The sequence below is a fragment of the Vipera ursinii genome, assembly GCF_947247035.1.
Source record: "Vipera ursinii genome assembly, chromosome: 1".
Taxonomy (NCBI): domain Eukaryota; kingdom Metazoa; phylum Chordata; class Lepidosauria; order Squamata; family Viperidae; genus Vipera; species Vipera ursinii.
In genome coordinates, this window is record NC_139512.1 from 217,058,175 (window position 1) to 217,082,779 (window position 24,605).

At 38.9% G+C, this 24,605-nt stretch overlaps 1 protein-coding gene across 1 annotated transcript in view; it reads left to right on the forward strand.

Annotated features, from left to right (window-relative positions):
• NOL10 (nucleolar protein 10) overlaps nt 1-24,170 on the forward strand; it is a 39,417-nt gene extending 15,247 nt beyond the window's left edge. The window contains exons 12-21 of the mRNA XM_083378799.1: nt 3,323-3,389; nt 5,489-5,541; nt 14,618-14,744; nt 15,576-15,655; nt 15,959-16,057; nt 17,086-17,175; nt 19,339-19,512; nt 21,218-21,465; nt 22,008-22,110; nt 23,792-24,170. Coding sequence (XP_083234925.1) covers nt 3,323-3,389; nt 5,489-5,541; nt 14,618-14,744; nt 15,576-15,655; nt 15,959-16,057; nt 17,086-17,175; nt 19,339-19,512; nt 21,218-21,465; nt 22,008-22,110; nt 23,792-23,911 — 1,161 coding nt within the window. The 3' untranslated portion in view covers nt 23,912-24,170. The remainder of the gene's footprint in view (nt 1-3,322; nt 3,390-5,488; nt 5,542-14,617; nt 14,745-15,575; nt 15,656-15,958; nt 16,058-17,085; nt 17,176-19,338; nt 19,513-21,217; nt 21,466-22,007; nt 22,111-23,791) is intronic.
• The last annotated feature ends 435 nt before the right edge of the window (nt 24,171-24,605 follow it).

Genomic DNA, 24,605 nt, shown 5'->3' on the forward strand with positions numbered 1-24,605 from the left:
TTTGCCTGGAGCTGGAAAGTATCTCATCCTCTGGTTTCAACGTTGAGATTGGAAGAAAATCTTTTTTCTTAATTATTAAGAAAGCAGCAGAAGTGGGTGAGGTCCAGAATTAAACAGGGAGGGAAAGGAAGAGTATTGTACCTAGAGGCAAAATGAAACTATTAAAGAAACAAGTGAAGAAGGGAGGAATTCACAAAGGGGAAACAAATATCCTATTTCAGTGTCAGACTTGTAGTCACGACTATTCATATCCTTTATTTAGCTGACTCATCCTGGATTCAGTGAGAACTAAGTTTAGGATGGTTACCTTTTCCCCTAAGAGTGGTCACTCCTAAGTCTATGCCATGGCACCTTCACAGACTAATCTCCACACATCTGGCCTTTGGGAAGCTGTTCTAGTACAGCTATTTCACTTGCCAGATGTCCACCAGCTCCAGAATTCTCAGCGGGGGCCATTCCGATAGCTGACTGAAGTCTGGTTGCAATTTAAGGTGCTGGTTTCAACTTATAATTATGGCATGGTGCTAGGTTGCTTAGAGCATTGCATCTCCTCACTAGAGTTGGCCTGGTCTCTTTGATTATGCTGGGAGAAGCAGCTGGTTGTTTCTCATACTTAGAAATCAAGGGGGTCCAGAGTCTGGAAGCATTGCTTTTCAGGGAGATAGGACTAGTCCAAGATGGCGAACCTTTTAGAGACCGAGTGCCCAAACTGCAACTCAAAACCCACTTATGTATCGTCAGGTGCTGGGTGGGCGTGGCCCATTGGCTGGGTGTGGCCAATTGGGTGGGCATGGCCCATTGGGTGGGCGTGGCTGCGCTGGTAACGGCAGACTGGGTGGGACTAAAAAGTTCAATCAATCAATTCCAACTTTGCGAAATCTTTTTTTTCCAGCGAGAAGTTGAAATTGATTGATTGATTGAACCTTTTTTTTTTTTTTTGCACATGGCGGCGGAGGCCTAAAGTGAAAAGGTTTTATAAAACCCAGCTGACTGGGGTGATGGCGCCTGTGCCCATAGAGAGGGCTCTGCGTGCCACCTGTGGCATGCGTGCCATAGGTTTGCCACCACGGGACTAGCCCTTCCATTGGAGTTTTCTCCATTTCTGACACTGCCTTCTGAAAAAAAGCTGAAGACTGTTTTTGGTTTTTTTTCTTGAAGGGTTTGCGGGTCTGATACGTTATCTCTGAGTTTTAGTTATTTTATGCGGTATGTTTTTATATTGTACATTTATATTGTATATATAAATAAAGAGCCTTGGTGGAGCAGTGGGCTAATGCCTCCTTAAGTAACACCAGCTGCCTGCAATTAGTGCAGGTTCGCGTCCCACCAGGCTCAAGGTTGACTCAGTCTTCCATCCTTCCGAGGTAGGTAAAATGAGGACCCAGATTGTTGGGGGCAATTAAGCTGACTTTGTAATAATGCCGCTTGGGGTGTGTGTGAAAGCCCTAATAAGCAGGCATATACATAGAATGAAGGCTACTGCTAAGCTTGTAAGCCGCCCTGAGTCTTCGGAGAAGGGCGGGATATAAATGGAATTAAATTAAATTAAATTAAATTAAATTAAATTAAAATAAAATAAAAAAAATTATGAGCTGCCAAGAATCCTGTGACTCCACCAGGGTATAAATTTGTTTGATACCAATAAACAAAGCCCATATTTGAAGGCTACCAGTTTAGGAATATATATCCGAACAAAGGGAGCTTCTGTGTAAGAACTAAAAATGTGGACTCCTCACCTTTTTCCCGGCATACCACAAACCTCTTCTGCTACAACCATGATTTTGCATAATATTTTCCCAGTATTTTGATCCCAGCATGTTGTGGAACAAAAATAATTTTTAACTTTTCACTTGTCTCGAGGGGGGGAGAGTTGTTTTTACGGGAGAGAGGAAAAGAGTTGGGGCTTCCTCAAACATCTTGCGGTCATTAATACAATAAATTGCTCTCTTCAAAGCAGTAGGTTTTCTTTCCTCTTTCATACCTCCCTATACATACACTCACTTCTAAATTAAATCTGGCTCTGGCCAAACATCTTTTTCCTCTACATGAAAACATTGAAAACGATGTGGAAAATATTACAGTGGAAACGGAAAATCCACATACCTCCCACGGAAAGGGAGAAAATACTTACTTTGAAGGCCCAGAAAAACGTATGTTCATGCACGTTGGATGAAAAGTGTAAGGCAATGGCTGATCCAGCAGACAGATAGGAATTCTGGGTTGTTAGAGATTTGCTTGTAGTACTTTGTTCAATTGGCACTTACTCAAGGAAAACATCTTCAGTATATGAGCCTTGCCAGTATGTTTGTTGTGTTAAAATCTTTCAACGTCTGTGTCCTCAAAATTTGCTTGTCAATATTTTTTTTTTGCAACTCCAGCCAGCAGAAAAATACCAGAAGAGTAATTTGCTTTCTTCATACCTAGCAATACAATTGTCTGATTGTCCTCTTCTAAATACTTTGGAAGTAGGTGGAATTGGCTGCCAAGGAATGTGGGGTGCTTAAAATGGCTGCAGAACGTGCCTTCAAATGATAGAAAATGAAGCTTGCTACAATCATCTTGTGCCTCAGTTATGGATTATCTACTGAACTGGAAATACTAGAGGACACATTGTGAAAGTGAAGAGTTATGTGCTATGGAGCAGAGCTTGTTGGCAATAAAGATGAGTCTAGTCTAGCCAGAGCTAAGAAATCCTTTCTTTTTCTGAAGAAGAGATTTTGATATACTTGACAACCACTTAAATCAATAGATTTAGACCGGACTGCACCATTTGACAACATGATTACTTATGATTTGGTGCATGTCATTTATTAAAAGGAAATGTAATTTGGACATAGAAATTTGCTGCTAGATGTTCTTTGCATGGTTCAGGTAACAATTTAATGGATGGATGGATGGAGATAGATAGATGATAGATAGATAGATAGATAGATAGATAGATAGATAGATAGATAGATAGATAGATAGATAGATAGATAGATGATAGATAGATAGATTTACACTCTTAAAAAGTACTAAAATTTCAGACTGCAACAGCTATAAAAATAAGGCTTTGCACAACATAGTGGAAGTGAAGACTTTGAACCAATTCTTTCCTGAAATAGTAATGAAATTGTTCTATTTAAGTGCACACGCTTCCAAATTAATATTGGCAATATGAAGGCAATAACAATATTTCTGTAGATAATGAGTTATTGTCTGAAGAATTTATTGGATTTATATGCTATCCATGTCACTACCCAAATAATCGTCTTTCTATAATACAAAATTCCTTACTTCCTTTGTATGCTTTCATTAAGAACTGTGTGACTTTATTTTTCAGGGGAAAATATTCACGTCTATAGAACCTGAACATAATATTAATGATGTTTGCCTGTACCCCAATTCAGGTAAAGTACAAAATAATATCTGGATTTTCTGGTCATACAGATTGACTCATAGCTTTCCTGGCTGCCCAATGTTAAGATAATTTCTTGAGAATGTGGGAGGAGTTGACCCTTTTCATTTTTCCTCTGACAGTGCTTAATGAATCATCTGTTGACCATTTCAGAATTCTTAACAATTTTAAACAGCTTTGGAGCATTTTCGCTCTTAGAGGTGAAAATATTTTTCACCTTAGCAATTATAAAATATTTCAACTCTCAGAATTTCCGAGCCAGCCATGCTGGCTGAAGAATTCTGGGAATTGAAGTCCACATCTCTTACAGATTCGAAGAGTGAGAAGCACTGGGCTGTACTGTATACTGAATCCTTCACGAGGATTGGATAGAGAGCTGGTTGTGATTTCCTAAAAACCTGTCCAATTCAAGGGGTGATGAGTTTGAGATTTAAAGATAGACATATACTTTGTCATTATTCTTCATAGAGGTTTTTAATCAGTTCATTTTTTAAATTCCAAAATCTTCATCTCTCATTCAAAATATCATCATGTTAGAATTGGATCATTTTATTCCCCCGTTACAAAATTTCACTGTCAGATGTCTCTGATGTCTTAAGAGTGTCTCCGTGCATTGTCTTTTACTAATGAGATTATTCAAAGCAGACAGGATTTTTTCCCCCATGTTTGGGTATGATGCCTTCCTGATTTATTACAGGTACCACTTTGAGAATGTGTAGCTTGCAGCTCAATGGACATCTAACTGGAGAAGTGTTTTATAATATCATGTCTTTACAGTGCTTCTCTGGAAGTCCTCTTCCACTGGCATATAGAAACGGTCCCTCCACAGCATGAGTACACATATTACCCTGGTTAATGAATTGTTTTGAATTTAAGTTTATATTGGAGTGGGGAATAGTAGAGATTCTTCCTACTGAATTAATCAAGGAGTCCATTATATTCTTTTTGGTGTCGAAGCAGGGGGGGGGAATCATCTTTATTGGATGCCTGTTATTTTTTGAATGGGAAAATAAAAATACAAGACCTACCTGCTTTAAATAGGGTATCCCTTGAGCTCCATTCATATGTTCTGAAACTTGGAGTCCTTGTGCTGTAGTTAAGCCCTACCTCTCCCTTCCCCCAAAGTCACTCACACAATCTTGGCTTCCTGCTAGAAGCTGCACACAGTTGTATACATGCTGATTTTCACATGAGCCAGGATCCTGCAGATTGTCACTCTAAATCTGTAACTCTGCAGGAAGTTGATACCGTTTGATGGGATTGGCAGAGTTTAATTAGAGTGCTTACAGGAAGCTGTGGATTTTTACTGCTTGCATCTTTACTGCAATGTATGGAAGTTATTATGGATGGTCATGCTTACAAAGTCTTTGTGATCGCTGTAGTTTGATTAGTGTTCTTGTTTTATATTATTAACTTCCTTGTCCAGGAGTGAGGAGGGTGGAATTATGGAAATAAATGTTGGATTTTTAAAAAAAGAAATCTGCAAAGATTGTCTTAATCCCATCTGGCTGTAAAATGGCACTTTTGTGTCCCGTGTTCAAGGATTAAGTTATAGATATTAATTAGAACTTATCTCTTACTATTGTTAGAAGTCAACTATACGGGATAATGCAACATTCAAAAATCCAGATATATTCTAAGTTTCTTGGTTGTTAGAATCTGGTTGTCGGTATAATATCCGAGATAAAAATAATGGACATTGTTGACAATTAAAGATAAACAAGATGCTGCCCGCTGCTCCAATGCTATCAGTATTATAGAAGAAAAACAATTTCTCCTTTGTCAAATATCGGTGTTGGACTGATTCATGTTTTTCTCTTAATTAATCTGCAAGTGTACTTGATTGAATGCAAGGTACATGTTGAAAGATGGGAGAAAAGGTACTTCTGTTGCTTTGGGTTAAACATTCTTCTGTGTGAGTTAGAGTTGCTGCTATATCAGTAGACCTGTTAATTTTTTTTTAAAGACTTTGGAATGTATGATATTTTAGCTTTACTCCCACTAATAATCTTAGTTCAATCTCCTCAAAATTTAAAATGGAGGAAAAGTTTTGCATTTGAGACCAACAATCTTAATTTTTTTGATCCGCAGGAATGCTGTTCACAGCCAATGAAGCCCCTAAAATGAACATCTACTACATTCCCGTAAGTAATATGAGTTGTTAAGTGAGCTTTGCTGTTTTGTCTCGGCATGATAGAATAAATCTGTACTCTTTGTATTTAAAGTTGGCATTCAGTCACAAGGATTATATACATATTTCAGTCTATGAGTTACACTGCTGTTGAAAAAGAAACAGCAGCAGTACTTCATGCGTGCTTTTTATTCCCATCCCACTGAAATTACAGTTTACTTTATTTCATTGACGGTGTCTTTTCATGATGGCAGTACCTCCTTTGGCCGACCTAAGCAAGGCGGTATTTCATTCGTATTGCAATAGAGGATCACTAGAAGATCCCAGAGTTGCAGTTAGATTGGGAGATTGATTATATAGCTTATTGCAGGGGTGTCAAACTCAATTTCATTGTGGGCCGCATCAGCATTGCGGTTGCCCTCAGGGGGCCAGGTGGATATGGCCAGGGTGGGCGTGGCCTACTGGGTGGGCGTGGCTGGAGTGCGTATGGCCTACTGGGTGGGCATGGCCAGCTCTACGTCATTTGCATGAAGGGTGCCTATAGGGGCCTGGGCAGGAGTGGGACAGATCTGAGGGTCTCTGGCAGAAGGAGGGTCTCTGGGCCAGGGCCAAGGCAGTGGGGGCCGTTCCCTCACTGTTTCCAGGGTAGCTTCGCGGGCCGCATGAAACCACATCGCGGGCCGGATCTGGCCCCCGGGCCTTGTGTTTGACATGTCTGGCTTATTGGATCCTGTGGGGAAGTAGTTGAAAAATGTAAGGTCACAACCAGAGGGTTCTGTTTGACACCCCACTTTTCACAGTGGTCTAGTGAGACCACTATTGAATCATTTTTGGGGTTGGTGATCTGAGGGACCACCTATCTCAAATTGTTTCTGTTCATCCAATATTTTCAAATAGTGGGTGTGTTCCAGGTATCTTGTATTAAACATTGTCATTATGTGGGACAAAGGAAGTTGTCTTCTCTGTTGCTGTCCCTATCCTTTGGAATAGCATCTCCCCCAGCACCACCCCAGAGTCACAAAAGGGTGCCCACTATCCTGGGGTTCCAAAAAGTCCTTAAAACCTATTTTGTTTCCAGCCCTGGGATTAATGTATGGAGGAGAGGCGGGCTGTCATATTTTTATTTTTGCTGTTTTAGTCCAGGCTGCCTTGTTCATGTTTTCAACTCTTTCTAACCGTGTTTTGGATTTGTAAGCTGCCAAGAAGCTATTAAAGTGGGCAGCCAGAACAAATTTAAGTAAATAAAAGAAAACAATTTTAGCCTCAGCATTTTGAATTAAGATAGCCAGTAATTTATTTACTCATTGCAAAGTTTTACATGGCTGCTCACCTTATGAAACACAACTCTGGGTAGCTCGCAACAGGAACCGTAATAATGTTGGATTAACAGTAGATTCTAGGCGCTGTTTATTGCCACATGATATTAGTGTAGTTGTGTTTAGACATCCTGAGTGCATTTGTGTTTACTGAACTTTGTAAAATCTTGAAAAGTTTTAGGATTGCCACTCTCATAATAATATTTAAAAAAAACATTACTATGAAATCCCTCAAAATACTGAGTCTTGTATTAGAAATTCCATTTTTATTTATTTGGCTTGCAGTCATACTTAGTTTTCTTAGATATATTTTAACTTAAATGAAAACAACTTTCTGTCACCTATATCAAATATATAATAAGCAACTTGGTTTTATTCATTCTGAACAAAAAATACACACTACAGGGTCTTTTAACATATTATTTGGGAGAGAAAATAAATGAATTAATTGAATAATAGTCCTTTAAAAACATGAATAATAAGAATTACCTTAAAAGTTGGGGAAAATGTTAGTACATGTTCATCGGTCATTTAGAAAACAAGTTATACTTTCTTTCCTTCAGAATTTTTATGCACATTTATGTTAATGCGAATTAATGAACTGAGAGTAGTTCAATTAATTTGCTTAGATTTCTTTTAATGGGATGACTAGCCTGGGAATTACTTATTTTTGTTGTCATATTTCTAAAGATTGTTTGCCATCAATTCATCATAATGCAAATGAGAAACTCATTAAGATAAAACATTTTAAAGCATTATAGTTCTTGGGCCAGGTTCATCAAGGTCAGGCATTCTGAAGAAAGGCCCAGGTTGATTTTAGATTATGTGTAGCATTATATAAGCATTACATACACTCATATCAAAGAACTTTCGCTTGTATCTCTTCTACCCCATACATCTTCCAAGTTCTGTTCAGATGGGCCTCTTACACTTTTAATAAGGGAGTTGGGAGCAGGGTGCCATTAGAGGCAATTTGTTCCCATGAATACATTGCTTGACTACATTGCTTTTTCATAAATAGTATGTGGCTAGGATCTAATATCATCCCTAGATATTAGCATGATAACTCAGATCAGTCTCCTCCAGAATGTATGGAAAATATTGCCAAAGGATTGTGGACCTGTGAAAATAGTTAATAATAATACAAATAATAAATAAAACATGTATTTGAAGGAGCAAAAAGGTTATGATGCTGTAAAAGAGAATTCTGTGTTTCAATTTTCTACTGTTGACCTCTAGTCTTGCACCTTTTATCAGAATCAAGCTTTTTTTTTATTAAAATCAAGCTCAGCTTATGTACAAAAATTGCTACAGTCAGCCAGGGTGGATCCTACACGTTAAATGTTAAATTTAATTGACCACTTTTTCCTCCGTTTTTGTACACTTATTTTTTTTCCTTTTTTGTTCTGGTTAGGGTCGAATGTATGTTTTTGTTTTGTTTCATTTTGTTTGTTTGTTTTAGTGTTCTGTATTTTATTGTCTATGATAAAACAATAAACCTATTTAAAAATTTCCAGTCATTTGAAGTTAACTTGATAATTTTCCCTTGATTTCCACTGTGGACAAAGCTTGGTTAATAGACTTTTTCTGTCTTATGCAGTCATAGTGAAATGTAAAATAGTTGATCATTAGATATCAACTTTTTTCACCAATAAATGGTGTTAAAACTGTAAACAGCACTAAATAAAATAGAAAATAGATTTGAAAGAAACATATTGCTTTACTTGTGCATTTCACACCCAGCATTAACTTATTTCCCTAGAAATTTTACCTTCTCTTTCTTGGGTCTTCTTGTGGTAATGTGGCGAAATGCTTGTGGTTCATCTGCCAATATTTTTGAGTATAATCTGCCAGACAATTGTTGAGTCTCCACAAAACAGGAAATGTGGGCTTCCTATCTGTTTTTGGATAAGTACTTTCAATCTAAAAAGTAGCACGTTGGACTTTTTCACAACAAAGGAAATCCTCTACTTCCCATCATAACATGTTGCCTCAAAGGAAATGCGCGTGTGTGGGCATAGGTGCGGAAACCATCCAGTGTGTGACTCTCAGGAAGTAATTTTGTGGCCATCCTGTAGAATCTTTTAACACATTTGGACCGCTGTGTCGGGTGTGGGAGGAGACCCTGTGGTCCTGATAAGCAGCTGGATAAGCAGATGTGAAAGAGAGATACTTCAGTTAAAGGATGGTAGTAGACTATGGACCAAGGTGGATCTGGATGGGAGGGGACACTTTCTGGGAGCATAAAATGTTCTGTGCAGGGAAATGCTTTAGGTGGTAGCATGTTGTAGGCTGCACTTCACAATGTAGGCAGGGCTAAAGCAAAAAAGAAAGAGTGAGGGAAATATAAAAGTGTGATTGAATTGAATAGTTTCACAAAATTATACTGACTAGTTAATATGATTATTCTTCATTGAATTAGGAATTTCCCCAGCTCTCACACATAGAACATTAATCTTAATTGGCAAGATAGTTTGGGAGTCTACAGATAGGTATCAAGGCTATTGAAAGCTGCACGTGGCCTTCAGCACAAAGAGTGCCGGGACCCCACCCTCCCAAAGGGGAAATGGTTATAGGGAAAATAGAGAGTGATAGGTGGGGGCAGGAGAACCACACCAGGAGCGAAGGCTTTAGGGAAGGAAGTGGGGGAGTCATGAACCACACCCTGCCCCCTTTTGGGATTTCTGTTGAGAGATCTCAGATTTTGCACAGACAATTCAAAATTTTGAGGGGATGGTTAGAAATAGGAGTCATATGATTATTTATTGATTTACTTCCTAAATATGACGCACCATTGAATAGGTTGGAAACTGGAGTGAAGAAGGTGAGATATTTATATTAATAGATAGCAGATGAATATTGGAAAATGACCATGTGGAAATAAGCATACATCATTAATAATACAAGAATGTTCATACCAAAACTTGGATTGATACATGTGTTCCGTTCTTTCATTTAAAAAAAATACCTGTTCAGTTTTTAATTATGTCCCATCTGTTGTAACATCCTTATTTTAAAATGTGATTTTTTTATCCTGAAATAGAATTAGGAAGTTCTTCAGAGATATGAAAACAGACAGTGCCTTTAGTAGTTAACCAAGGCTTTGGGATTCCCATCACATTGGGTTTAAATAGAATCCCTCTGGTCAGGAGTACCTTAGCTGTATTGGAACAGGAGAGCAAAAAAACTAGATGTGGCTTGCAGCAACCCATGTTATGGCCCCAGAGCTGGGAAAACCAAAAAAAATTCAAGCCAATTCCCCCTCTCCTTTGGTGTGTGTGTGTGTGTGAGTGTAGAGTTGGGAAGATTTAAAGCCCTATAGGTACCATGAGCATTATAAAACATCCTGACCTATGGAGTATGGCCCTCACTGCCATGGGAAGTTCTCAAGCTGATGGAATTATACCTCCACCTCTACATTTTGGAAGCAATAAAAGGCATCGGGTAGTTACACCTAGTGAGGAGGGCAGGTATTAATTGATGCCAAACCAAAGGAAGCTGTCATGACAGCTCTTTTCTATTACGAATATGAAGTTTTAATTTAGTGACCTATCATTGTTTTGCCAGAAGACCATTTAAACAGTGGCCTTTCTGCTACTTTACAAAGTAATTGTAGAATTAGGTACAGGAAGGGTCTGGGGAAATATTTGGAAATTACAGGCAACTGCTTTTGCATTCAAACTTTTAGGGGGAAAAACTGGCGTACTCCATCAATATAATGCATCCTTCCAAAGCTTTTAAAACTAGGAGAAGATGCTTTCCCTAAATTGATGGACTAGCATGCTTGTCAAATAATGAAGAACACTGTTGAGTCTACTTATACAAGATTTCATTTGGCCAGAAGATGGCAAGGCAACGTGTAATTTTGTTTGGCTGTTCTGTTCCTGTTCTGGAAACAATCCTGATTGCCTCCTCTATCCTAACTAGCTTCTATTGACCTGCATCTCTGTTCTGTGACAGTTGGTTATTGTGGAGAAATGTGTAGCAGGATGATTTTGGAGTAGTACCAGAAAGTATTTGAATCTTTAGATTTGTCTGTAATCTAACAATACTCTGGCCCACTTCATCTAAATTCAATTAATAGAAAAATTCTGCTTAAACAAACCAGCCCAACAGTATACTCTGTCATCCCTTATTTGATCATACTGACTAATATTTTACTTCCTTAGTTGGAATGTACGTGAAGCCCTAGGATAGTCCTCTCTCTTAAGGGGGTAAATCAGGGGTCTTCAAACTTGGCCCTTTTATGACTCGTGGACTTCAACTCCCAGAATTCCTCAGTCAGCGTGCCTGGCTGAGGAATTCTGGGAGTTGAAGTCCACGAGTCATAAAAGGGCCAAGTTTGAAGACCCCTGAGGTAAATGGAGCTAATTTTTTGAATGATTAAATCAGAGTCCTGCCATGAATCTAGCTAAATATGTCATAATGTGAAGTGAGTTGAAGCAGTTTCTATAAAGAAGTCAAAATATCTTCAAGCTGATGTTAAGGATTGATTAATAGATACAGAAGACATTAGATTGAAGTTACGGTTGTCAAAAGAGGTGGCACGTGTGGTTTTTTCCCCCAACAAAGGCAGTGAATGTTGGCAGAGTGTGTTCAGTAAAAAGTCTTGACATTGCCTTCTTTTTTTGTTTATTTAACCAGACTCTCTTCATCTCTTAATGAGGTTTAGATGAAACTCACATCACATTGTAGGTCACAGCATTGCAAGGTTATGAATGTTCTAAATTTTCATGTAATTCACCACTGTATGTTTGAATAACCCTGCCATTTGTTCCCTCTTCTAATATAGATGACACAGCCTATATTAAATATCTGGCCTAGAAATGAGCAAGCTTCAGAATAAGAGATGAGCCTGATCTTACAGTAGGGCTGTTCAAGGAGTCACAGGCCTGGGAGAGAAATTTAAAAAAAAGCACAGCAAGAAGGAAATGATTGCAAATCATCTCTGTCAAAGCTTTCTTGTTGTTTGCAGTTCTCATGGCTTCTCCTCCTTGGAGCAACTGGCTCACAAGACTAAGCAAATATATCCCTAATCTTCATAGAGATCAACAGTGATCGAGAGGAAAGAAATCAAAGCGACATTGTGGGATGTTGAAGGGTGACGCATAAAGCGTAACGCTGAATTGGTCTGGATTGATAATAACGTTAGAATTCCCTAGGCTGGTTAACGCATAACATTAGCACAGCAATATAATAATGCCCATTATACCTTGTGCGGGCAGCCTCTTCCAGCAGGACGTCCACGGAGGGGGAAAAAACTGCTTATCCATGGGAAGATCCATAGGATTCAGTATTTTTAAGATTGTGCTCATAGTCTCCATGATACAGTTCTAGGCAGAGTTTCATTATGGCCCACTGACTTTCTGTTGGATATTTAGTACAGCCTTCCCGGTATATTGCGGTGCAACTCCCAGCGTGGTGTGACCACCTGATTGGAGAAGGCTGCTGTGATACTTCACTCGGTGGGGTATAAAAGCCAGCAACGGATTCATCCCCAGACCTCTGGTGACCAAAAAGCAAAGCAAAAACTTCATTTTTCTTTTGTTTCCCCTCCTTCCCTTAACTTTCTTTTTGAAGAAAAGGAGAGAGAAGCAAAAACGGAGACTGAAGAGGGAGGCCCTTTACTAGCTGTGTAGAACTGAGCATTTTCATTGAAACAGATTTTCTTCAACCTGCTTGACAAGTCCCTGGTGCTGACATTCCTTCAGCTCTTTAAAATCCAGTAGCTCTTCCTTCCTTTGCTTCTGATTTCTCAGAGGAGAGGAAGAGAAACGGAACGGTTCCTGGACGTTCCTGGACGACGGGCTGGAGTTTGCTCTGCCAGTCTAATGGCCATAAATGAATATTAGGCATGCTTCCGGTGGAGGGGAGTTTAAAAGCTTTCCTTCTCAGATGCGGTTTTAACAGAATTGCTTACCTGGAGCTGTTCCAGGGGCTCAAATTAGTGCCTGTAGATAAATAGTACCCATCTGCTTCCTGTCAGTGCTTGTAAATAGAATGGTAGAAAACCAACACATGACGATGAACTTTACCTGGAAATACTGAAATCTGCAGTCAGGTTGATCTTTCATAAACTCTTTTCCCATCGTTAGGCAGCCCCTAACAGAGTGAGCGCCTGTTACTCGTCCCAGCTTCTGCCAACCTAGCAGTTTGAAAGCACATAAAAATGCAAGTAGAAAAATAGGGACCACTACGGTGGGAAGGTAACAGCGTTCCGTGCGTCTTTGGCGTCTAGTCATGCCGGCCACATGACCACGGAGACGTCCTCGGACAAGCGCTGGCTCTTCGGCTTTGAAACGGAGATGAGCACCGGCCCCTAGAGTCGGAAACGACTAGCACACATGTGTGGGGGAACCTTTACCTTTTTAAGCCAAGAAAGAATAGATGATGGTATAAACTAAGGTCGGGGAAACGTGACCTTGTGCATTTTGGGGGAAGATTTGTTTGAAGGCAAAGATGGCGAAAGCAGGTATACGTGTTTTGACAGCACCGACAGGGAGAGTACTCGGGAGCAATAGAGGAAGGGAACCTAAAAGACTGCTAGGGTTGAGTTTGTCAAGAGCAGAGGAGAAAAACGAATGGTAGTAATGATCACCCTTGGGTGTATCTTGTAGGAAAGAAAAGGAAGCCTGTGTCAAAGCATGGCATAATTACACTGAAAGGAAAGCGAAGTAGGTTAACAGCCTTATTCTCAATAAATCAGAAAGTAGGTTAATGGGGAAGCTGTCAGTAGTTTGCACAGACTCAACTACAAGATGAGGATGTAATGGCTAATTCAGAAAGAATGTTTTCTCGGGGTGTTTGAGGAAAATTATAATTGCACTTTTCAGGTCAGAGCCTTGAAATGTAGAAGGGTAGAGAAAAAAAATAGACGGGAGATTACAGTTAATAGCAGTATGAAATAACATGTTGATTGGAACCCAAATCTTCAGCTGTTTTTAATCAGGAAAATTTACGTTTCACTGCTGAGGTTTCTTGCTAAGGCAACTGCCATGTGCCACTCAGACATTTGACAGCACAGGTTGAATCTTTCTGTACTGAGCCTTCTTTTATTCACAGTTATGTAGAACTTCATCATTAATAATTTGTAGACCCTCCCCCACACGTACACAACTTTTCATGTGTGTATTGAAAAATTAAACTCAGTAACAATTCCAAAGAAGTACTTGGAGTATGCTGGTAGTGAATGTGTACTTAAATCATTGGCACTGGCTGTTTTTATTGATATGTACAAATATTTTTCTCATCCTTGAGCTGAGTTGTGTAGGTGGTAGATAAGGTTGACGTGGTCTCAGCTACAGTGACATGAATCATCATATGAAGAGCACATAGGCCTAGCATCCCCAAAATATATTTTGCTCTGGAGTAGGGAGATCCAGGTTGCTTAGATTGCAGCTGTTCTCTTTTGAAATGTCTTGTTTATCTTCTCCCTGTATTATTGTCACTGATTGATTTGAAAAGGAAGTGGGGCATTAAAAGTTCCATTCTGTAGGTGCCATTATTTCTTTTTTTTCCCCCCCTTTCCTCTGGAGAAAGAGCGAGCTTTCAACATGCACCTTGATAATGTTGTGTACATATTGAAGTTTACTCGGTTAATCTGGGTTCACTGGGCATGAACCGAGTAGCAGGAGAGAGATTGATATCAACCGTGGAAAAGGGATAAGCCACCCTCATTTGAAGGAAAGGGAAGCAATCGCTTTCAGACTTATTGGGTCATTGTGTTTTCATCGAAATAATTTGCCATCACATCTGATTTTAATATCTCTACAGGTTTTAGGTCCTGCTCCCAAGTGGTGCTCATTTCTTGATAATCTGACAGAAGAGCTGGAGGAGAACCCAGAGACAACAGTTTATGATGACTATAAATTTGTAACAAGAAAAGATCTTGACAATCTTGGTAAAGTATTACTGCTGTAGATGTGATTTATTTTGTCTTGCCTCTTTCCTTTGAGTATGACCTCAGATTTACTTGTATCTTAGTGACTACAACATACAGTACTTCAAGATGAAATGTATTTGCATTCCTGTCACTGCCAGGTCTTTGGTAGAAGACCCCTGTTTTGATTTCATTATTTTCCTACTCCAAATTGAGAACATTTGATTTCTACCTTGATTAAGTTGAAAGAATGGCTTATATTATTAGCTGATTCAAATAACGAATAAGGTACAATTTTGGTACCTTACAGTATTATGCAAAAGAAATACAAATGTAACTAGCATTTTTGCAGGGATAATTTTCCTGCTGAAGACCTTAATTTAAAAGCTGCTTGAGACTCAATTCTTTATTAGTAATTGAGGAAAATTAAACTTGTTTAATTTAGTAATAAACTGTTAAAACTCTATAAATATATTTTACCTGGGAGAAGCCAGTTAAGCGTTTAAAAAAATACACCTTAAAAGAATGTAACATTTACATTAAATCTAATATGATTTTGTTTTCAAATCTACTTGCTCCTTGCATTTAAAACTTTAGGAGTACTTAAAATTGTCATTTTTTAAAGATTTATAGCTAAGTAACACAAAGTGGTTATCTTAGATTTTGCAGGGAGTCTGTGACGGTGACCTGGAATCAAAAGTCTATAATCATGTTGGCAACACGAGATTGTTTTTTTTTTTGCCATGGATACTTTCAAATTTATTTTCTAAGTTTTGTGTTATATTAAAGTCATGTTCAATATATGTATCTCCCTCTCTCTGTTCCCCCCCCAAACCTCCATTTTGTCTCCAGGGCTTTCTCATCTTATTGGATCACCCCTTCTTCGGGCATACATGCATGGCTTTTTCATGGACATCCGATTGTATCATAAGGTACGTGGGTTTGCCCAAAGGGGTCAAGGTAGCTCCCTTTCTCATTGAGCACCTTTTTTTCAGGCAGACTTTTGGTTGAATGGATGAGATGACTTTTAATTAGTTGGCTGCCGTGAGTTTCATTTTATTGCCATCTTTCAGCAACGTTTAATTGGTACATAGCCTGATTTTTAGATTTATTCTCATTGTGGCTGGCAACCCTGAATAATAAATCCAGCAAATAAGAGTGTTAAATCAAGTGGAAGAATTATGCAATGATTTATGGTTTCTTCCTTTTTCTCCCTGATTGCTTTGTGCTTGCAGGTTAAAATGATGGTAAACCCTTTTGCCTACGAGGAATACAGAAGGGAGAAAATTAGACAGAAGATAGAAGAAACACGCGCACAGAGAGTGCAGCTAAAGGTAAAGAAGAAGCTTGGTTCGTTCAGGATAGGTTCACCCAAGAGAGAATGAAAGAGAGAGTCCTAGATATAAGCAGTACATTTGGAGGGTTTGAGAGTTGTTACACCTGAAAGGAAAGGAGCACAGCGTGTCACCTGCTGCAGAGTTTTGTTTTTTTCTTGTTTTTGACCTTGCTGGGGTAAGTAGTGAGATCTCAAAGGGCACTACTGGCGTTTGGCTCAGCTATCGGCGGGAATCCATATTCTCCTTCCCCCCCTTTTCAGGATTCTTGAGGGAAGGAATTAGGTAGCCCTTACGTAGATTGGGTTTTCCTGATGAGAAATGACATTTGAACCAGGTGATAAGTCAGCAACCTGAATTTTATTTTGTGCTAGCTTGGCAAAATGCCAGCGGTTGTAATAGGAATGGCACAGTGCTTAGGGCTCACTTTGCATCATGGAGGAGGGATCCCAGCATTGTTCAGGCTTCTTTGTGAATCTGAAAAAAAAAAGGTACTGCTGCTGCTTGAAGAAACATAGAGATGTAGAAACCTGATGGCAGGAAAACACCCAGTGGTCCATCAAGTTTGCCCTTTTGAGTTTCCTTAAGAGTCTTCTTGATTTTTAAAAGTGGATTTCCCCAGAACCAGTGACAAAGTCTGAGACCATTTTTTTTAAAACTCATTTCCAAAGCATGCACTGCACTGTTGTGAAAATAAGTGTGATCCTCTTCTTTCTTAAGCCACTGGTAAAATCCTCGGTAAAGTCCTTGGCTTAGCTCAGCAAGATCCAACTTCTTGATGTTTTCTACTGAAATCCCTGGTATGGGCACCTTCTAAATCATTTGGGATTTCTCAAATTATCCAAGAAATCTGGGTAGATGCAACTAGAGCTTGTTCTTTCACTTAATACATAATTTAACATATTCCAAATTGTCATATAGCCTGTATACAGTTACTGCCCGTACAGTGATTTGTATATTTAATCAGCAAGTACATTGAAGGTGCCAGGTTCCACACTAAAGAAATCCGTGCTTGTTTTATTCACTAGAAACTTCCCAGAGTTAATAAAGAACTTGCACTGAAGTTGATTGAGGAGGGAGAAGAGGAGCTACAAAATGCTCGAAAGAAGAAACAGAAGGTGGGTTGGCCTTCCTTGTGCCTGTTATATTAGTTATATGAAGTGAAACTGACCGGTGGGTGCAGTTTCAAAGATGCCTGTATCTAGATATGTGTGAGGTGATGGAGGGGTATAAATAAGTTCATGAGGGATCAGAAACTTTGAAAGTCCTATTTTGACTTATGCTATTATCTCCAGTTATTGGGCCTCTGATGACAGGGCTCAGACCGATATCATCCTAATCCTTGGAGAGCCTGACAGGAAATGGCACTCGGGTGACTGAACTAAAAGAGCTTCACTTGCTAAGATGAATTCTGTTAATCAAAACACGATCAGGCGTGTTATGATCAGAAATGAGAGTGCACTAGGCACGTCCCTGTATAGGAAGGTTACATTGAAATTAATAGTGATGTAGTAATAGTAAAGTAATAGCAATAGTAAGGCTAATGTAAAGTGTTTTAAGTAATATGAACTAAAATCATCTACACAATAAACGGGGTGATACAATTATTTGATCAGAATACGGTGCTCCTGCCTCTTTGGTATTTTAAATTCGGCTTTGCGTTGTAAGTTGTTTTTATTTTATCCCAGCAACTTCTGATTCCTGTTGGATTACAAAGCAATCCGTGTTAGTTAAACTTAATGCATATTTTAGAGCAATTTTAGTGACTCAGAGAATTTTCCTTTCTGGCCAGCTGTCCAAACAAGTTGTTGGACAAGACTAGTTCCCAGGTGCTAGTATTTTTCCAGCAGCCAGGCTCAAGTGACCTTTTTTCTAACTCCTAAAATGCAAATAGTGATTAAATAGCTTTGTCAGAACATTGTAATCTTAATTAAAATTAGAGTTCACTTTAAAGGTGAAACTGCCTTTTAATTTGTAAATGAGACATTGCCATACTAACCCTGCTTAAATCCCGAGTACCTTGACTAATATAGGCTGGGCTTCAGATTTTCTTTAAAAAAAAAATCTTCCTAAGGTAAGTTGACAGGGGCTGTTGAGAGCAATTCAACAAGACACAATTGATGTATCTATGCATGCTATTTTTCAAACGCTAGCAATAAAACCACATTATCAAGAAAATCACTGTGTGGAATTAAAAGTGTGACACCTTATGATATTAGAAGAACCTCACTTACGTACCAAATACCAGCTATTTCTTTATGGCCATTTTTTTTATTGAAAAGTTTTACAATACATTTTTTAACAAAGCAAAACCCCTCCCCACCCCCTCCCCTCTCCCCAACCCTCCCCAACACCTCCCTCCCTTCCCCCTCCCCCCTCCCCGACTTCCTAGAGCTCAATACAGGGTATAAAAATACAAGCAATCATAGTCTACCTTATGCAAACAACAATAAACTGTTAAATCTATCACACTTTAACTCTTATAAACTAACTACAAGCAATATAAATATCACATCAATACTTATTCAAATCTTTATGGCCAATTTTGAGTAAAGGATACATGAATCTCCTCAGAAAGATGTTCTCCAAACAATGGAGTTATTACAGAAAATTTCCATTTATTCTATCCGCAAAGGATTCTGTTGAGGGCTATCACTCATACATTTAATGCAGCAATCTCCCATCACTTCTGTCACTGTTATCTTAAAATAATCTTTATTTTGAGTTATGCATAAGTGCAAATAGGCATATGAAATCAGTTAAATAAGTAAAACAAATGAAATAAAAATAAACTAAAGTAAGATAAATAAATCTAAGTCAGCATACTATTAGGTAAGTAATGTGGACATTTCAAGGACTGGTGAAGAATTTGGAAGAAAACACATAAAACATTCTGCCTGGCAGCTTCCTTCTTCCTCCACAAACCTGCTGTTGCATTTGTTTAACTTGCAACCTTCCTTTCCACCTCAAATGGTACTCAAAACAACTGACAGTAAAAGAAAAACTAAACATAAAAACTCATCTAATAGAGAATATATGAAGAGGAAATTATAGTCCCCCAAGCAAACTCTTAAAAGGCAGGAAAAAGTTGGTTTAGCTTGATGTTAAATAAATAATAAAAAATAGATAGCTCATTGGAGAAAAAAAATACTAATTTTATTTTACAAAGCTACTTTCTTGCTTTGCAAAAAGACTGGCGATTTAAATGCATTTAGCAGATGTATTTGGAAAACTTTAAGCAAGGGAACTATTTCTCAACTTCACTTTCATTTTTCTTCCAGAAAATGCCTAGCATCCTTAGTGATGACCGCTTCAAAATCATGTTTGAGAATCCTGATTTCCAGGTGGATGAGAAGAGTGAAGAATTTAGGCTGCTTAATCCACTTGTTTCTAAAATAAGCGAGAAAAGGAAGAAGAAGTTAAAGATGTTAGAATACCATGAAACCTTGGGAGAGGTAAAATCCGAGAATCTGAGATTTTCTAGTGTTCTCCAATAGCTATTTATAAAAAAATGAGATGTAATTTCCCCTCTACTGTTAGAGAAGGATTCCAGGAGGATTCAATATAATCATATTTTCTCAACCTTTCTATCCCCACCATTTGTTTAGTTAATGTGTGCTAAGAATCCCTAGCAAGATTTGAGATAATTGTGTGGTTCCTTTTGCATAGACATCCAATTCTTGCTTGTGCACAGACACACGTGGCTAGCTAATAAAACACGACAAATGGCTTTTCCCTTTTATACGGTATTGGTCCTTTGAGCACAAAACCTTGAAAAAAGTGGACAGTTTGGACCAAATGGGAATGCAGCATGCACTCTACTCACATGCAAGTAGGTGACGGTCTTAAAATTTTTACCAGGAGTGAAAATATTGTTGCACGGTAAGTTTAAAGTGTTAGGAGTATCTGCTTCATAGATAGATTTTTTTTTTTGGCCAAGTGTGATTGGACAGTTTGTCTCCGGTTCATAAGCTCTCAGTGTACATATGAACAACAAATTGATAAATCATAAGATACCAATAGGAGATGGTAATAGGAAAGATGAGATGGATAAGGTAATTATAATTTGTAGAGAAAGTAGGGGATCTACCTGTTCTAGATTGGACCGGTTTCAATATGCAGTTTAGGGTTGTTTCTGGATCTACCGATGGCTTCCTTCATGACTAGGAAGCATATTATCAATTTAAACTGGTAGATTAGTTCTGCTCAGTCCTTGGGAAGAATTGCCTAATTATAGTAATTCATTGCATAGGCAACCTCAGGAGTGGTCTACTATAACTGCTGTTTGTGGCGTACCCTTGTGAGTAGTCCAGAAAGTACCATTGGTGCAGAATTCAATGCCTAGGTTACTAACTAGAATGCCTCAACATGAACCAATCACCCCTCTGCTAAAAGATTGGCATTAGCTGGCACTTTGCCACAAGCTCAGTACTGTAGCAGGCTACCTTAAAATCATCTTCAAATACATCAGGCAACTGCAGTCTTTGGATGAGGTCATGTTCTCTATGCCACAATTTTGCAGATTGGTCCTGGGAGATATTGTGAAGACAGGGTTACTCACTGATAGCATGTATGCTGTGGAATTATTTTCCCTCCCATTACATCAAATCCCCAGCTCTCGCATATGTCTGTATTTTTTAAGAATGCATCTTTTTATGTTAGTCTTCTCTTGCCATTGTTTATCTTTGGAAAGGGTTGTTGTTGTTTTGTTGAATTATTATAAAATCAAGGGATGGGTCTCTTAATTTCCCTTTTGCTACTTCCTGATAGGTTGGTTCTTAATTTCAGATGTTTGCTTCTTAAGTTGGGCAGTTGGAAGCCATATGTAGCACACGCTTTGCTTCCTAGCAGTCTTGGATCCTTTTTTTTCTCCTTTCAACAATAGGAATATTAAATCTAATTTATATTGGATATGTTTTGTCCTTTTGGGTGAGGGCTACTTTAATCTTTCAATAGCACAGGTAGAGTTGTAGATCATTGGTGATGGTAATTAGCAATAAAGGCATTCTGTTGAAAATGTCTTGCCCAATCTTGTGTTAACGTCCTTTCCAAACAGTGCATCTGTAAGGCGTCACGTACTCCTAAATAGGTAAATGGTTCATTTAAGGAATGTTAATTCTTTTCTTCTTCTTTTTTTTAACTGACTATTTTTGTCTTCAGGAAGAAGAGGAAGAGCCAGAAGGAAAACCAAGTGATGCAGAAACTTCGGAGTCTTCAGATGATGAAAAAGGATGGGTTGAAGAGGTCAGGAAACAGCGCAGACTTCTACGCCAAGAGGAAAAAGTAAAACGGCAGGAAAGGTTCAAGGAGGATCAGAAAACAGTCCTGGAACCAAAGTTTTTTGAGATTAAAGCCGGGGAAGAATTTAGAAGTTTCCAAGACACTGCCCAAAAGCAAAAGTTAAAGAAGTAAGACTACGATTTTATTCCATTCCAGTGATTTGTCCTCATTTTTTCCCATCGCTCATGATTAAGATGTACTGTGGATTTCAGATTTCTGCTAAAGGCAGTTGATTTCATAGCGCAGATACAGTGAAGAGGTTTCTCTTAATTCTTCTATTCATTTGCACACCAATTAAAAGAGGTGCAACTAGAAACTCCATTGACTCCTTAGAAATGTTGATGGGCTGTGCATAGGGAGGCACCAAGCCTATGTGGCATCATTGTGCTAGTGTCATGGGTCCTTAAATCCGGATATAGTCTCAGGTTGATATGTTATAGGATCCATAGTCTACTAGCCAAGCCCACTGGCCTATCCTAATGTAAAGATCATTATAAGTGGTCTTAAGATAGTTGAATTAGCTTGGTTCCTCCCTCCCTCCCTCCCTCCCTTCCTTCCTCATTTTTGTGGTGAATTTCTGTTCCCTTTGCTCTGAAAGCACAAACTGTGGAAGATGATATGGTGACCATGAAAGTAGATGCTGAGTTCATCCTCTCATTTTTATTTGCAGAAAGTCACTTGGAGATCGCTTGAAACTTGAAGAGAGAGTAGGTGCACTTAGTGTACACGATACCACTGTAGGAAGTAAGCAGGTTACCTTTAAATTAAAAAAGGTAAGCATCAATCCTAAATTTAAAACTGTTAACATCAATGCAGTAAAAGTACTAAGTTGTCCTTCAGATGAGACTGCTTTCCTCTTGCGCACTGCAGGTGGATTGCTGTTTCTTGAGGGGAATGGCCTATTCTTGGGCCAACTCGGCAGACTTGCATCTCCCTTTTTGCTTTGCACATTTTAATTTGCTGCCACTAGCTGTGAGAGGGGTGCTAAACCTTTGTCTGGTTGTGTCGTGACAGCTAGATCCATATAGCATTACGCTTCTGCTGGGTATTGACTTGGATTTTGCAGAAGTCTAACCAAAGCAGAAATGGGATAGATCTTAGTTTCTTTCATATTCACACCACCACCATCATCATCATCACCCTCCACACACATTACCTGTAAGGTAAAGGTAAAGGTTCCCCCGCACATGCGTGCTAGTTGTTTCCGACTCTAGGGGCCGGTGCTCATCTCCGTTTCAAAGCCGAAGAGCCAGCGCTTGTCCGACGACATCTCCATGGTCATGTGGCCGGCATGACTAGACACCAAAGGCGCATGGAACGCTGTTACCTTCCCACCGTAGTGGTCCCTATTTTTCTACTTGCATTTTTACATGCTTTCGAACTGCTAGGTTGGCGGAAGCTGGGACGAGTAACAGGCGCTCACTCTGTTACGCGGCACTCGGGATTTGACCCGCCAAACTGCCGACCTTCTGATCGACAAGCTCAGCGTCCTAACCCACTGAACCATTACCTGTAGGGCCCCCCAATTTCCCAGCAGCCCCTCTCACCATCTTTGCTTTGATCATTTTTTCAGGTGTCATCCCACATTCACAGAAAGCACATAGGCAAGGTGACAGGAGGAAGGAAGTGGGAATAGGAAACTACTACCAATTTCTTAGAAACCAGGCCATAATTTATACTACATAACTGTAAAAAAGTAGATTTGTTTGAAATAAACTAAAATGGGGATTTAAAATAACACATCAAAAAAGACAAATTTTGCTTCTATTAATTGTAATCCAGATTGCTTGGCGAACTAACTGGCTTCTACGAAATATTTTGGAAGGAATTTTCAGCCTACAGCCTAAGTTGCAATTGTAGACATCTTTAAGGTTTTTGTCAGTTCTGAGAGAGTGGAAGAGGAGATGTTTTTCACATTTTCCTTGAGATTTTTCCCGTTTGCTCCTCCAGCCACACTTTTATTTCTGCCTGGAAAAACTGCACTTTGGTCTAGAACAAAGCAACTCTGGGGTTTGTTTTTTTCCATAGTGGACCAAACCATTCTAATGTTAACATCTAACCGTAACTATGAACTCTTAACATTATAAGCAGGTTAAAAAAAAGTTACCTACTTGTTTATGTTCCTTAATAAACTTTTCATTAAGTTTTATTTTATTTTATTTTTATTTTGGCATGTTTACGCTATTTCTTCTTATCTCTTTTATGGGAATATGAAGCTGCTTGCAAATTTAATGATCGCATTCTCATCCCCAAAGCTTTGGGTTTTTCTCCCTTTTCCCCGCTTGTCTCCCAACCCATAAGTGAAGATGGAGAAGGGAAAAGATACAAGTGGAAGGAGGAGGGCAGCACTTTGTCTCTTCCCTCCACTAAAAGACAATCTGTTCCATTAAAAGGAACTCCATTGGATATAAATTATGAGGTTATCGTTAAGTGATTTTTGCCATTTGTTTTCAGTCCGAGCACCATAAAAAGCAGCAGGAAGCAGAGAAACTCCATCACGAAGAGAGGAGAAAAGTCCGCCGGTCTGCTGGCCATCTCAGAAGTAAACAGGGAAACAGGCGACGCTTCCATTGATGATTGGCTTTTTTCTTTTGGGGACCCAGAAGTTTGCTTTTTAATAGTGGATTGTTCTCCACTGTGACAGAGGAAAACAGTCCACAGCCCAATTATGTTGTGGGGAAGCATAGTGGATCTCCTGTTTGCCCCGGATGTATGTGTTACTGTAATGTTTCTGAAGAGACAGCAGTTGGTTATTGTATAACCTTGTGTGTGGTGGCTGATAGGTGTACATTCTGTGTGAACGTGAATAAACATGAATAATATTGTGACACTTCGAATGGCTCTAGTTCTTAAGTATTGGAAAACCTTGCTATATGGGATGTGAACAACAGTACGCAGCCCTGTTGATATATACTGTATATTTGGACAACCAAGCAGTTAAGATAACATTTGCTTCACTTCTTCCCAACCGATGAGGTTAAAGTGAACTTTTATTCTAGCAAAACAAAAGGAAGGATTTACTTTAGAGCTCTCCTTGGTGATAGTAATCTGTTTGTGTTCCTGAAGAGGAGCTAAGTTTAAATCAGTGTACGGGAGATTTGTATGCAATTCCATGGATGTCAATTTTACTAAACAGTACTTGAAAAGAAATCTTTCTTACATTGGAGACTAGTTTCATGTCTGCTCTGATTTTACCTACATTTCACTTACTGTAGCTTTTTATTTTCACTATTGACAAACGCTGGGTTAGAGTTAAGGTTAGGGTTAG